We start from the raw sequence: 16,339 nt of genomic DNA on the forward strand, positions 1-16,339 counted from the left end.
GAAAGAAGAAAGCTAAGAGTAAATGCGAATAAGAGCAAGGTCATTAGGTTCACTAGGGTTGAGGGACAAGTAAATTAGGAGGTAAGTTTGAATGGAGAAGAACTGGAGGAAGTGAAGTGTTTTAGATATCTGGGAGTAGATTTAGCAGCGGATAGCACCATGGAAGTGGAAGTGAGTCACAGGGTGGGGGAGGGGGCATAGGTTCTGGGAACGTTGAAGAATGTGTGGAAGTCGAGAATGTTACCTTGGAGAGCAAAAATGGGTATGTTTGAAGGAATAGTGGTTCCAACAATGTTCTATGGTTGCGAGGTATGGGCTATAGATAGGGTTGTTTGGAGGAGAGTGGATGTTTTGGACATGAGATGTTTGAGGACAATATGTGGTTTGATCGAGTGAGTAATGAAAGGGTAAGAGAGATGCATGGTGATAAAAATAGTGTGGTTGAGAGAGCAGAAGAGGGTGTATTGAAATGGTTTGGTCACATGGAGAGAATGAGTGAGGAAAGATTGACCAAGAGGATATATATGTCAGAGGTGGATGAAACGTGGAGAAGTAGGAGACCAAATTGGGGGAGGAAGGATGGAGTGAAAAAGATTTTGAGTGATTGGGGTCTGAACATACAGAAGGGTGAAAGGCGTGCAAGGAATAGGGTGCATTGAAACAATGTGGTATACCGGGGTTGACGTGCTGTCAATGGATTGAACCAGGGCATATGAAACGTCAGGGGTAAACCATGGAAAGTTTTGTGGTGCCTGGATGTGGTAAGGGAGCTGTGGTTTCGGTGCATTTCCTAGCACTACTTTGCACACACGCGGGGGAAGGGTGGGATGCCATTTCATGTTTGGTGGGGTGGCAACGGGAATGGATGAAGGCAGCATGTATGAATATGTACATGTGCATATATGTACATGTACATGTTTATTTTTATTTATTATACTTTGTCGCTGTCTCCCGTGTCAGTGAGGTAGCGCAAGGTAACAGACGACATAGACATGTATATACATGTACGTCCACACGTGCACATATACATACCTATACATTTCAGCATATACATATATATGCATTTTTTTTTTATTTTGCTTTGTCGCTGTCTCCCGCATTAGCGAGGTAGTGCAAGGAAACAGACGAAAGAATGGCCTAACCCGCCCACATACACATGTATATACATACACGTCCACACACGCAAATATACATACCTATACATCTCAGTGTACACATATATATACATACACAGACATATACATATATACACATGTACATAATTCATACTTACTGCCTTTATTCATTTCCTGTCGCCACCCAACCTCAAATGAAATGACAACCCCCTCCCCCCGCATGGGCGCTAGGAAAAGACAACAAAGGCCACATTCATTCACACTCAGTCTCTAGCTATCATGTATAATGCATAGAAACCACAGCTTCCTTTCCACATCCAGGCCCCACAAAACTTTCCATGGTTTACTCCAGAATCTTTACATGCCCTGGTTCAATCCATTGACAGCATGTCAACCCTGGTATACCACATCGTTCTAATTTACTTTATTCCTTGCACGCCTTTCACCCTCGTGCATGTTCAGGCCCCGATCACTTTAAATCTTTTTCACTCCTTCCATCTCCAGTTTGGTCTCCCACTTCTCCTCGGTCCCTCCATCTCTGACACATATATCCTCTTTGTCAATCTTTCCTCACTCATTCTCTCCATGTGACTAAACCATTCCAAAACACCCTCTTCTGCTATCTCAATCACACTCTTTTTATTACCACACATCTCTCTTACCCTTTCATTACTTACTCAATCAAACCACCTCAAACCACATATTGTCCTCAAACATCTCGTTTCCAATACATCCACCCTCCTCTGCACAACTGTTATCTATAGCCCACGCCTCGCAACCATATAACATTGTTCGAACCACTATTCCCTCAAATATTCCCATTTTTGCTTTTTGAGATAATGTTCTCACCTTCCACACATTTTTCAACGTTCCCAGAACTTTAGCCCCCTCCCCCACCCTGTGACTCACTTCCACTTCCATGGTTACATCTGCTGCCAAATCAACTCCCAGATATCTAAAACACTTCACTTCCTCCAGTTTTTTCTCCATTCAAACTTACCTCCCAATTGACTTGTCCCTCAACCCTACTGTACCTAATAACCTTTGCTCTCATTTACATTTACTCTCAGCTTTCTTCTTTCACACACTTTACCAAACTCAGTCACCAGCTTCTGCAGTTTCTCATGCGAATCAGCCACCAGTGCTGTATCATCAGCAAAGAACAACTGCCTTACTTCCCAAGCTTTCTCATCCACAACAGACTGCATACTAGCCCCTCTCTCCAAAACTCTTGCATTCACCTCCCCAAGAACCCCATCCATAAATAGATTACAACAACTATGGAGGCATCACGCACCCCTGCCGCAAACCAACATTCACTGAGAGCCAATCACTTTCCTCTCTTCCCACTCGCACACATGCCTTACATCCTTGATAAAAACTTTTCACTGCTTCTAACAACTTGCCTCCCACACCATATATTCTTAATACCTTCCACAGAGCATCTCTATCAACTCTTATCATATGCCTTCTCCAGATCCATAAATGCTACATACAAATCCGTTTGCTTTTCTAAGTATTTCTCACATACATTCTTCGAAGCAAACACCTGATCCACTCATCCTCTACCACTTCTGAAACTACACTGCTCTTCCCCAGTCTGATGCTGTGTACATGCCTTCACCCTCTCAGTCAATACTCTCCCATATAATTTCGGTGCATTATTACATTACAGCGAGAGACTGAGTGTGTGGCCTTTGTTGTATTTTCTTAGCCCTACCTTGCGCACATAAGGGGGAGGGGGTTGTTATTTCATGTGTGGCGGGGTGGCGATGGGAATGAATGAAGGCAGACAGTATGAATTATGTACATGTGTATATATGTATATGTTTGTATGTGTATATATATATATGTTTACGTTGAGATGTATAGGTATGTATATGTGCGTATGTGGATGTGTATGTATATACATGTGTATGTGAGTGGGTTGGGCCATTCTTTCGTCTGTTATCTTGCGCTACCTCGCTAACGCGGGAGACAGGGAGAAGGCAAAATAATAATAATGTCCCAGGAATACTCAACAAACTTTATACCTCTGTTATTTGAGCACTCACCTTTATCCCCTTTGCTTTTGTACAATGGTAGTATGCATGCAGTCCACCAATCCTCAGACACCTAACCATGAGTCATTTTTTTTTTTTTTTTATTATACTTTGTCGCTGTCTCCCGCGTTTGCGAGGTAGCGCAAGGAAACAGACGAAAGAAATGGCCCAACCCCCCCATACACATGTATATACATACGTCCACACACGCAAATATACATACCTACACAGCTTTCCATGGTTTACCCCAGACGCTTCACATGCCTTGATTCAATCCACTGACAGCACGTCAACCCCGGTATACCACATCGCTCCAATTCACTCTATTCCTTGCCCTCCTTTCACCCTCCTGCATGTTCAGGCCCCGATCACACAAAATCTTTTTAACTCCATCTTTCCACCTCCAATTTGGTCTCCCTCTTCTCCTCGTTCCCTCCACCTCCGACACATATATCCTCTTGGTCAATCTTTCCTCACTCATTCTCTCCATGTGCCCAAACCACTTCAAAACACCCTCTTCTGCTCTCTCAACCACGCTCTTTTTATTTCCACACATCTCTCTTACCCTTACGTTACTCACTCGATCAAACCACCTCACACCACACATTGTCCTCAAACATCTCATTTCCAGCACATTCATCCTCCTGCGCACAACTCTATCCATAGCCCACGCCTCGCAACCATACAACATTGTTGGAACCACTATTCCTTCAAACATACCCATTTTTGCTTTCTGAGATAATGTTCTCGACTTCCACACATTCTTCAAGGCCCCCAGAATTTTCGCCCCCTCCCCCACCCTATGATCCACTTCCGCTTCCTTGGTTCCATCCGCTGCCAGATCCACTCCCAGATATCTAAAACACTTCACTTCCTCCAGTTTTTCTCCATTGAAACTCACCTCCCAATTGACTTGACCCTCAACCCTACTGTACCTAATAACCTTGCTCTTATTCACATTTACTCTTAACTTTCTTCTTCCACACACTTTACCAAACTCAGTCACCAGCTTCTGCAGTTTCTCACATGAATCAGCCACCAGCGCTGTATCATCAGCGAACAACAACTGACTCACTTCCCAAGCTCTCTCATCCCCAACAGACTTCATACTTGCCCCTCTTTCCAAAACTCTTGCATTTACCTCCCTAACAACCCCATCCATAAACAAATTAAACAACCATGGAGACATCACACACCCCTGACGCAAACCTACATTCACTGAGAACCAATCACTTTCCTCTCTTCCTACACCTACACATGCCTTACATCCTCGATAAAAACTTTTCACTGCTTCTAACAACTTTCCTCCCACACCATATATTCTTAATACCTTCCACAGAGCATCTCTATCAACTCTATCATATGCCTTCTCCAGATCCATAAATGCTACATACAAATCCATTTGCTTTTCTAAGTATTTCTCACATACATTCTTCAAAGCAAACACCTGATCCACACAGTCTCTACCACTTCTGAAACCACACTGGTCTTCCCCAATCTGATGAGTCATACATACATTAAATATCCTTACCAAGCAGTCAAGAACACAGTCTCCCCCTTTTTTGATAAATTCCACTGCAATACCATCCAAACCTGCTGCCTTGCCGGCTTTCATCTTCCGCAAAGCTTTTACTACCTCTTCTCTGTTTACCAAATCATTCTCACTTACTCTCACCTCTCTCTTCACCCCAAAATTCTCCCTTTTCTGAAAACCTCTACAAATGTATACCTTTGCTTCCAGAAGATAATCATCAGATATCCCTCCACTTACACCTCTCAGCACATAAACATCCAAAAGTCTCTCTTTTGCGCGCCTATCAATCAACTATGTATTATTTATTTATTTTGCTTTGTCGCTGTCTCCCGCGTTAGCGAGGTAGCACAAGGAAACAGATGAAAGAATGGCCCAACCCACCCACACACACATGTATATACATACACGTCCACACACAGCACATATACATACCTATACATCTCAATGTATACATATATAAACACACACAGACATATACATATATACCCATGTACATAATTCATACTGTCTGCCTTTATTTTTTCCCATCGCCATCCCGCCACACATGGAATAACAACACCCTCCCCCCCTCATGTGTGCGAGGTAGCGCGAGGAAAAGATAACAAAGGCCCCATTCGTTCACACTCAGTCTCTAGCTGTCATGTAATAATGCACCGAAACCACAGCTCCCTTTTCACATCCAGGCCCCACAGAGCTTTCCATGGTTTACCCCAGATGCTTCACATGCCCTGGTTCAATCCATTGACAGCACGTCGACCCCGGTATACCACATCGTTCCAATTCACTCTATTCCTTGCACACCTTTCACCCTCCTGCATGTTCAGGCCCCGATTACTCAAAATCTTTTTCACTCCATCTTTCCACCTCCAATTTGGTCTCCCACTTCTCCCCCTTCCCTCCACCTCTGACACATATATCCTCTTGGTCAATCTTTCCTCACTCATTCTCTCCATGTGACCAAACCATTTCAAAACACTCTCTTCTGCTTTCTCAACCACACTCTTATCACCACACATCTCTCTTACCTTATTATTACTTACTCGATCAAACCACCTCACACCACATATTGTCGTTAAACATCTCGTTTCCAGCACATCCACCCTCCTCCGCACAACTCTATCCATAGCCCACGCCTCGCAACCATACAACATTGTTGGAACCACTGTTCCTTCAAACATACCCATTTTTGCTTTCCGAGATAATGTTCTTGACTTCCACACATTCTTCAAGGCTCCCAGAATTCTCGCCCCCTCCCCCACCCTGTGATTCACTTCCGCTTCCATGGTCCATTTGCTGCCAAATCCACTCCCAGATATCTAAAACACTTCACTTCCTCCAGTTTTTCTCCATTCAAACTTACCTCCCAATTGACTTGACCCTCAACCCTACTGTACCTAATAACCTTGCTCTTATTCACATTTACTCTCAGCTTTCTTCTTTCACACACTTTACCAAACTCAGTCACCAGCTTCTGCAGTTTCTCACATGAACCAGCCACCAGCGCTGTATCATCAGCGAAGAACAACTGACTCACTTACCAAGCTCTCTCATCCACAACAGACTGCATACTTGCCCCTCTTTCCAAAACTCTTGCATTCACCTCCCTAACAACCCCATCCATAAACAAATTAAACAACCATGGAGACATCACACACCCCTGCCACAAACCTACATTCACTGAGAACCGATCATTTTCCTCTCTTCCTACACGTACACATGCCTTACATCCTCGATAAAAGCTTTTCACTGCTTCTAACAACTTGCCTCCCACACCATATATTCTTAATACCTTCCACAGAGCATCTCTATCAACTCTATCATATGCCTTCTTCAGATCCGTAAATGCTACATACAAATCCATTTGCTTTTCTAAATATTTCTCACATATATTTTTCAAAGCAAACACCTGATCCACATATCCTCTACCATTTCTGAAACCACACTGCTCTTCCCCAATCTGATGCTCTGTACATTCCTTCACCCTCTCAATCAATACCCTCCCATATAATTTCCCAGGAATACTCTACATACTTATACATCTGTAATTTGAGCACTCAATTCTATCCCCTTTGCCTTTGTACAATGGCACTATGCAAGCATTCCGCCAATCCTCAGGCACATTTTCATGAATCATACATACATTAAATAACCTTATCAACCAGTCAACAATGCAGTCACCCCCCCCCCTTTTTTTTTTTAATAAATTCCACTGCAATGCCATCCGAACCCGCTGCCTTGCCGGCTTTCATCTTCCGCAAAGCTTTTACTACCTTTTCTCTCTTTACCAAATCATCCTCCGTAACCCTCGCACTTTCCACATTATATATGTATATAAGGGAGAAAGAGTACTCCTCATGTATGCCCTGTGTGTTGTAGAAGGCGACTAAAAGGGCAGCGAGTTTGCGCTGGAAATCTTCCCCTCTAGTTTTTTATTTTTCGAAAAGGAGCAAAGAAGAGGACTATGTGAGGATTTTCCCTCTAAGGCTCGGTCCTATGTTCTTGACACTACCTCACTAATGCGAGAAATGGCGAATATGTATGAAAAGAAGTATATTTGATGGATATGGAAGAGGACTTTTTGTGGAGAAGGTGCAAGCAAGGGAAGGGTGGACCAGGATGGCTGTGGAATGTTGGTGGTTGTGTTGGTGGTGGTGGTGATGAGGAGGGTGATTAAGGTCACAGATTGCCATTTTCAAACTTTTTATCTCTTTCCTTTGTATTAACGTTTATGCACTTAAACCTTTGATCTTTGCCTTATTTTGAGATACATCACTTTGTTTAACTTGTTTAAACTTCTCAATGTTACTAAAGGTTATACAGAACAAACATTCTTTTTTTTTTTTTTGCTCTGTCTGGTCACGTTGTCATAAAATCCTTAATTGAATCTTGACCATAGGATATATATGGTTTGTGAGTAGCTGGTGTCATTGTAAAATGAAAGTAATTTACACTGAAAGGTTAATAAATTTGATTAAAGTGAAGGAACTCTTAATGTAGGAGAGGCACTTGTTGATGGTAATCCATGGTAATTCAGTGCAATCTTGGTTGCTTGTTGGCTTGTGGTGACTTCACTTGACCTGACAACTGGGCAGAGAGTGATGTATCCTGCCACTTCAAGCCCCTTAAACGTTGTGTTGGTGGGGGATACTTGTGAAAGATACTGCTGAATAGATATTTGTTTGATTCTATATTGAATCTGAGAGCCATTCACCATAGCATAAATCATTTAGGTAGGATTCGACATTCTTAAAAACAATGTTACAGAAATGCCTACAAGTACATTATACATGCTCTATGAGTTAAGGAAGCTATTGGTTGATTTTTTATATTTGTCTTTTCCTATATTGTCTCTTGATGTCTTGATTTACAGTTTACATTAGTCAACCTGTTTTTCTTTTAGGTGAATAGGGGTTAAGTCATGTCTCCATGATATTGTTATTGTAGTAGAAAATTAAGAAAGAATATCATAAATTGTTATACTGTATGTTCACTTTTTTTCAGATAACAAACCTTGTGGACCACGAAGAAGTTCAACTTAAGTTTACTGCTCCTCAAAAACCTGGCATCTATACTTATCAAGTTTGTTTGCGCTCTGATTCTTATCTGGGTTTGGACTTGAGTGATGATATTAAACTTGATGTCAAAGAGGCACGGGAAATCCCTACAGAGCACCCACAGTGGCAAGAATGTTCCAGTGATGAAGAAGAAGATGATGACAATGATATGATTAAAGATGATGGTGAGGACTCTGAGTATACTACAGATGAGGAAGTCACTGATGATAGTGATGAAGAATGATGCATGGACCAAAGTTAAGTTGTTTACAGATCTGTGCTCTGCTGGAAGCTCAAGGCCAAGTAATTTCATCCAGTCATACATTTTTTATTTATTTTTTGAGATATGCCATGTTCATATTTTATGTTCAGTACTGTTGCATAGCCTCGACCCATATGAGCAGAAGATGAATGTAAAAGAAAATGTGTTCATGTTCATATTATTCAAGAACATATTACACCTTGGTGGATGAGGGCATCAAAGGAATTAATACTCAGAGGATTCCTGTGTGAGCTTTCAGATTGGCTAATCTTCTCATAGAAGACCAGAAGCCAAATTGTATATCACTAGTTCTATTTTTGAACAATCCTTGATATGTAGGAAGGTGCGGGATCTTTATTACATAAAGTTTGAAGTTTTATCTAGATAACTGTGGAACCCAGACTTATTTTTTTGTAGTATGAGTGGAAAGTATCGCTGAGATCTGCCTCCACAACAGTCTCTCTCTCTCTCTCTCTCTCTCTCTCTCTCTCTCTCTCTCTCTCTCTCTCTCTCTCTCTCTCTCTCTCTCTCTCTCTCTCTCTCAACTTTATATAGATGCTATTTTATGGATCCACTTGCAATAGCACATATAATTGGTTTTTACAAGTTATATCCCTGTTTGTAAATGTCAAGTGGAATAATGGATCTTTACTAGATTTTAACTCATAGATAAAACATGGTCTTGCAAGTTCTGACATCATTATGGTGTAACAGCTTTCTATTTTGTGAAAATTTTTGGAAAAGTCAGGGTAATCAGGAATATAAGAGCTTGTGAATTAAAAGATGTATAAGGAAATTTCTGTCTTATCAAAGTTTTGGATAATGAAACATGGTTGAAATATTTACATAATGCAATATCGTGACATTGTAAGTACTGTTTTATAACTTCTGTCTTTATGGGTCAGGGCACATCTTGGCTTCTTAAATCAGATTAGTGCTTTTTGCAATTTTTATTTACAGTTTTAGTACTGAGCACTATTTGTGTCATTCCCTTCAGTTATAAGGATCTGATGAAGGTGCTGAAGTATTCATAGTTTATTAAAAAATGTACAAGACATTTCTTAAGTTCAGTTTTCAGTAAAACTACCAGTCTAATCACCTGTGTATTCAGACCACCTACAAGTGAAATTCAGTTTTTCCATATTTCTGTTGATATGAAGAGTATGATCAGCTGAGTTAAGATACTACCTGTACAGAGCAATTTGGACTGCCACATATGGTCCCCAAGCCATTAACAGCATTGTGTAGTCTGACTGTTTCAGTATTTTTGGGATAACTTATTGTTCCTCTCCAGTTCTGCCACTTTAAAACATAAATCCAAATCTTAGCAAAACCTGTTATAGTGAATTGTAAATAATGAATCTAAACCTAAATACTCTAATATATATGAAGGTATAATGTGATTTTTTTGTAGATTCTTGTGCTGTCATTGTGAGTAAAGGCTACAATTAAATTTTTATGAGCTAATTTTTTGTTATATTTGATAAATTTTGTTCCACATCACTTCATTGACCTGCTCTGTCATGTGGAAGTGTTGGTCTTTGAGTGGTCAGGTGGTTGTATTCACCTGTTTGTACTGTATAAGGAGGGAGGTTTGCACTCATGGGTCATATTCCTTACCATCATATAATATCTGATGTTTATGTATGCAGTCAGCATTAATCATATCTTCAGTCATTTTATTCTGGTCATCCATCGCTCCTTGAAAGGTTTAGGGATAGGATGTGCAGAGGACATAGCATGAAATTAAGTTAGAAGCTTGTCAAAAAAGTACTTTTAGAGTAATGAAAGTACTTATCTTCATCTTTTTAAACATGTTTCTTGCTTAATTTCATGTTATTTCATCTGGTTGTCTGGTTCCTAAATCTTTCAAGGAATTACTCACTGTCTACTTTATCAGTCTGGTTTGAAAACTTAAAGGTTGTGATCAGGTTATCTCTCACTCCTTTCTCTTCCCTATAACTCAACTGTAGGTCTTCTCTTATAGCTCATTCAGACCACTTTTCCATTGACTAGATGGCCTTAATCCTTTAATTGGTCTGTTTACATAGGTTTGATTATATTTTGTATGAAATTCAGTTCTAGGCCCAAGAAGCAATCAAACTTGTATGTACACATTCTATGAAAAAAAACAGCGGAATGTTTTTATAGGTATCACATGTCTTCACAGTTGCAAATTTATTGTGGAAGCACATGGAGATCTGCCTTTGAACAAAGGGGAATTTCTTTTCTGATTCAAGGATAAATGAAAATTATGTAGTTCAGAATGAGCTGAGTAAATAAAATATTTTTGAAATTTTGTTGTTAATTCAAGATGTTGAAGGGCATATGAATAGATGTGCTTACCAGGGTCTCTACAAGTCTAAATCAGATTGAGCTTTAATTATTTAATAATTCAGGCCTGAAAAAGTGAAAAACAGCCTTAACTGCTAGAATTTTAACCCAAGGCTTGAAAATGGTTCAAGGGGGTTTTTTGTAAACTTTATCCTTTCTTCCTCCAAAGCATCTTAAGAATTTATGTAAAATTGATACCGATTGTAAAATTATTGTTATTTAGAACAGATAATGCATATATTTTTATAAAACTTTTGACTTCCACAAAAATTTCTTAAGTCTCAGCAGGCCAGGAAAATATCTGAAGAAGGTCTAAGGTTTGACCTTTCAATAAGTGTATGGACCCTGTCTAACTTTTGATAGGTTATGGAAGAAAGGATAAAGGCTTCCAGAATTTTTGTTGTATTGGATTTCTTTATTTTTTTGTCCACACTTGAGCAGTCTCCAATTATTTTGAGAAACGTACATATTAACTTCAAGATGTATTTATAAGTGATACGATGGGATGGACACAAAATTCCTTAACATCTCTTTCCATCTACATTAATCACATCTTCTGTCATGTGCAGTCTTAACAAAATATGTGGTAATCAAAAGTCACTTTGATCCTGTTGATCCTGAGGCTGAAGGGAAACAAAATTTAAGTATCATGACCAATACATTACATAATTTATAAGGACTAAGGGATCAATAAAGATTAAGGGCATTTCTTATGTGGTGATGGCATATTGGAAAAATCATTATTCATATTGAATTTTGCCTGCAAGTATCACATAATACTAGAATGTTGTTCTTTTTGTATAGAAAACCGATAAAATGCAAACAGATGTTAATAGAGGAAATTTGTAGTTGAATTTTACTCATTGATTAAATGTTATTGATTTAATGCTATCCATTTGCAACCAACTCTTTTTTTATTGCCTTACAGCAGGATGGCATACCTAAAGGCATTAAAGAAAAGTGTTTTCTCAGTATCTTGTTCTTGGTGATAGGAAGCACTTCGTTTGATCCCTTGCTGAACCTTATGTTTGTTCACTAGGGGTATCTGGATTAGGCTACAGATTTCACACGGGTAACATGGAGGTTAGGAGTTGCTATGTGTCTAGGACTTTACAGGGAGTTCTTGGGACAACCTGAAGACTTCAGATTGCTAGCCATCCTGAAAGAAAGGAGCCAAAGATAAAGTTAATTGCCAGAGTAAGAGTACATGGGTTAAGTAATTAGTAATAGATGATGTGTTGTTACTTGGGTGTTTGGCGTAGTTTTCATTTTGACAACTTGAGTGTGTACAGTAATTGGATACAGCAAATTCAGTAGTTGATGTTCCGTAATCCGATTTGCGTATTAGATCAGGGTGCTAACTAAAGGATCTCTCCCAAACACATACTGTATATCCTCACAGCCTGAAGTTTTGTTAAAAACTTTAACACTGGGAATATTTTTTCAATTTTATATTGAGGGTTTACACATTGCCACCAGCAGGAACAGGCATGATTTCAGTAAAACCTCATTATGTTGGACAAGGAGTAGTTATGGATGAAAGCTTGAATTGTGATAGAAATTGAATTATCAGCTATGCTCCTTACAAGTGCATAAGAGATAAAAGGATTAGTATTAGATGTTGAAAAAAGATCTGGACATCTACTAATTTTTATTGCTATTATGACTTGTATTTTTCTAAGTTGAATTTGAAGGATAACCTATTTGTTCAGTTATAAGCAAAGTAGAGGAGAGAGGCACATTTATCCTATATTAGCTGCATTGAACAAGAACATTGGGAATATAACAGCACAGCATATAGATACATTGTTTCTTGCCACATCCAGCTTGCGACTTACTTTTTGATTTGGTTTTACTTTATATTATAGGAATAAATGGGCTTATTCAGTTGGCATGGTAATATTATTATAAAATCTGTCTGCCCAACAGTGCATTATTTTTATTCCCATTTATACATGGTGAATCTTATGGATATTTGGTTGAAATTTATTTTCTAGAATTGAGGTCCCCAGTCCACCCCAGCCAGCTACACATGGTACAGCAAGAAATGATAAGAGAAATGTGGAAAAGCAGTGTGTTTGGGATAGTGGAATTAGATGAATTAGTAGACCACAAAATGGGATTTCTATTTGATTATGGGAAGAAAACTTTCTTGTCAAGACCAGAATGAGAAAAATGATTTCCTTTTGACTATTCTCTTGCTCATTTTCATATCGCTTTCATAAATTACCTTCGTCATCTGATCAACTGTCATCATTTAATATTTAGTGTTCTTTCATGGTCTAATGTAGAAAGTGATGAATATAAGTATATATATATAATTTTTTCATACTTGCTCGCCATTTCCCACATGAGCGATGTAGCATCAGGATCAGATGACATATGTATATATATTTGGAAATGCTATATATTTATATATATTTGGAAATGCATGATAATTCAGGAAGATAATATATGTTGCAGATTTAACTCTTTGTAGCTCATATTACTTTGATTGAAATAGGGAAAGGCATCTTATTTACCACATAGAAAAGTTATTAGTGGAAAGTTATTTCAAGTAATCCTGGATGTCAGTGTTTTGAGGTGAGAATTTTTGTCAGAATAGAGATGTCATATGTGAATTTTTTTGTTTAATCATGACATGGCATTGACAAAATATGCCTCAATAATGGCTGTGTTGGATGAAAGGAAAATAGTTTAGGAAAAAGAACTAGAGTTTAATTATAGCTCCTCAGGTGATGTAAACTAAAATTTTAAAGTTAGAAAGGTAATAGAGGAGATGAAGACAAAAGAAGGAAAGGTTGTAAAGCTTTGCTGTTTAAGTGAAGAAGGGTGTATCATAATTGTCAGACCTCTTGTGGGTATTCATGTAGAAAATGTGAAAAACAACAGTCAGACATGTCACATGTCTATACCTTCGTGGCATGGACACTTACAGACAGCTTGTAAGAGCAGTGACCAAAACAAAGTGTCTAGAATAGGGAGAGGCCTGCAACTTCTTGGAAGGAGAGGGACAGCTGGAGGATTTTTATTCTACTCTTGCTGATAAAGAAGTGGAGGCAAATAAGTCCTCTGTAATTATGCCATAGCTGCTCCCGATAAATAAATAAATTGTAATGCTGTGAATTTGAACAGAAGGAAAAGAGTGACATACAGAAAGAGATGTAGGTTGTTGCATTGCAGCACTACTGAATTCATGAATCTTGTAATGGGAGGATGTTTGTGCATTGATTGTTAATAAGGTGCAGATATGTTGATGAAATGTGTTGTAGCATAAAGTAGGGAGTTTTGATATGATGAGCACAGATGAAAGTTCTTCACTGAATTAAAGTGAAATGAAAGTATATCTTCCGCGAGGCCCTTTTGCTGATTGTCTCGGTAAGCATCTGCTGTTCTAAACGGCCTATTGCTTGAAGCAGGGAACTGTATTTGTAATATTGAAAGTATTCAGGTTATAGTGTTACGAATGTAATTGACATAAATCCTTCCTTCTAATGAGCATGATGTGTAGGCTGCATCCCATTTAGAATTAGGAAATAGAATATTTTGCAGTTTTATAATTTTGTGGAAGTGTGACCATCTTTAGTTAAAGGTGGAATTTGAAGAAAAGATGTTTCTGAAATTAATGAAAATGGATTTTATGTATTCTTGATATTTTTTTTTATTACACTTAATTGCTGTTTCCCCGCTTCAGCGAGGTAGCACATGGAAACAGATGAAGAATGACCTAAACACGCACATATACATACATATACATTTCAACGTACACATACACATACATACACAGACATATACACATATACATGTACATATTCATACTTGCTGCCTTCATCCATTCCTGTTGCCACCCCACCACACATGAAACAGCATTTATTCTTAATATCATCCTTATAAATTTGTTTTAAATGATCATAATAATCCATTGGGTTAGGAGTTGTGGTTATCACTATGATTATTTATTATCATGTTTATTACATTAAACATTTCCTCTTGTATTAGGTCTGCAGTTGACAACAGCATTTTGGATGGGGAAGAGAGTTATGACTTCTTCACCTTTTTGTGGCTTAATGTAGTGTAACATTTTCACATCTCTGTATCATGTAAAATGACTTGGCATGGGTAAATTGCTCCTCAGCCAAATATCATTACTTGGACTCCTTTTATTGTGTTAATTGATAGTAATCAGAACCTTGTATAGTTGATAATGGCACCTCTCATTCTGTGAAAAGATACTTGAAGAACATTGTATTATTTTTTACTGTGCTGAAAACCTGCCACTACTTGATGAATGTCATCAGTGTAGGATTTATTAAAAGAATAAGTATTTTGTACAGGCATTTCAATGTCGTAATAATTGTATAGAATTGTCATTTCACTCATTATACATAACATAATTTATTTGATTACTTTGAACTAGATTATTTTTATAATTTCTTCAATTTTATTGTAAATCTGAAATTAGAGCCTTTTATTCATGGAATGAGATCAATGGTGCTGAAGTGTTGAGGATGCACCAAACTTGCCATCAGTCATTTTCTTTCAGGTAGGTTTAATTTCATGCCAAGAATAATGTTATGCATGACATAAAATTGGTCTTCCTTGATGGCTCATTGTAAAACAGATTTTTCCCTTACAATTAGTTTGTTCACATGTTTCTGGTAGAGGTGACTGTGGAGCATGCATCCTTCTCAATGATCCACAACTACTGGCTTGTTTGTTTCGTGAACTTGTAATTTGTTGAATGGAAGTGCAACTGTTGTGGAGTCAGTAGTTGGCAATATGAGCACAAAGAATTATTTTGGTTATGAATAAAGTTTAATTACTGTTTTTTCTTTTCTTAGTAACCCTCAAGATCCAGAACGCTTTTTTATGTCATATGATGTGGGTTGTACTCATGGTCATAAGCCCAAACCTAATGCCAGACTTTCAGTGAAAAGAGGAGCATTATGTCTGTTCATGTTTGTAAGTATTGTTATCATTACACCAATCCTAGAATTATGGGATGGAGGATTTGAACTCAACCTATGCCTAGTGTCTTACAATGAAACATGGAATTTCACACTCATAAGTATATCCATTCAAACCACCTCCATGCACAAAATACTTCCATTCCATTTAATCCCCAATCATTCCTTGAGCACCTTCATCTGAAATATCCCTCGCCATAATGAACTCTGTGCACTTTAACTTTACTGCTGATATACTAATATAATGAGGAACAAAAGAAATGAAGATAGGCAACTTTTTGAGGAAACTGAGAACAACTAAGTCATTGCAAAACTAGAATCAGAGGATGAGAAGTGTGAAGTCAAAAGGAGGAAGACAGGTAAAGTATATATATCAAAAAAAGCTGTCTTTCATGATAACTTTGCTTTGATTAAACACAATTATCTTCACATAGGGTGTTAGACAGTAAATCAAAGCAATCGAATTACACCCTGGCATCTCCCACCTCCCAGGGAGGTACCCTAGGTGTTCAAAAGCTGCATAGGAACAAC

General features: G+C 38.4%; 1 protein-coding gene across 2 annotated transcripts in view; it reads left to right on the forward strand.

The window, feature by feature from the left end:
- Sec63 (translocation protein Sec63) overlaps positions 1 to 15,668 on the forward strand; it is a 249,369-nt gene extending 233,701 nt beyond the window's left edge. For both annotated transcript variants that reach the window (XM_071693313.1, XM_071693312.1), the window contains exon 14: positions 8,193 to 15,668. In XM_071693313.1, the coding sequence (XP_071549414.1) occupies positions 8,193 to 8,489 (297 nt within the window). In that variant the 3' untranslated portion in view covers positions 8,490 to 15,668. The remainder of the gene's footprint in view (positions 1 to 8,192) is intronic.
- The last annotated feature ends 671 nt before the right edge of the window (positions 15,669 to 16,339 follow it).

Source organism: Panulirus ornatus, chromosome 55 (assembly GCF_036320965.1).
Source record: "Panulirus ornatus isolate Po-2019 chromosome 55, ASM3632096v1, whole genome shotgun sequence".
In the NCBI taxonomy this organism is placed as follows: domain Eukaryota; kingdom Metazoa; phylum Arthropoda; class Malacostraca; order Decapoda; family Palinuridae; genus Panulirus; species Panulirus ornatus.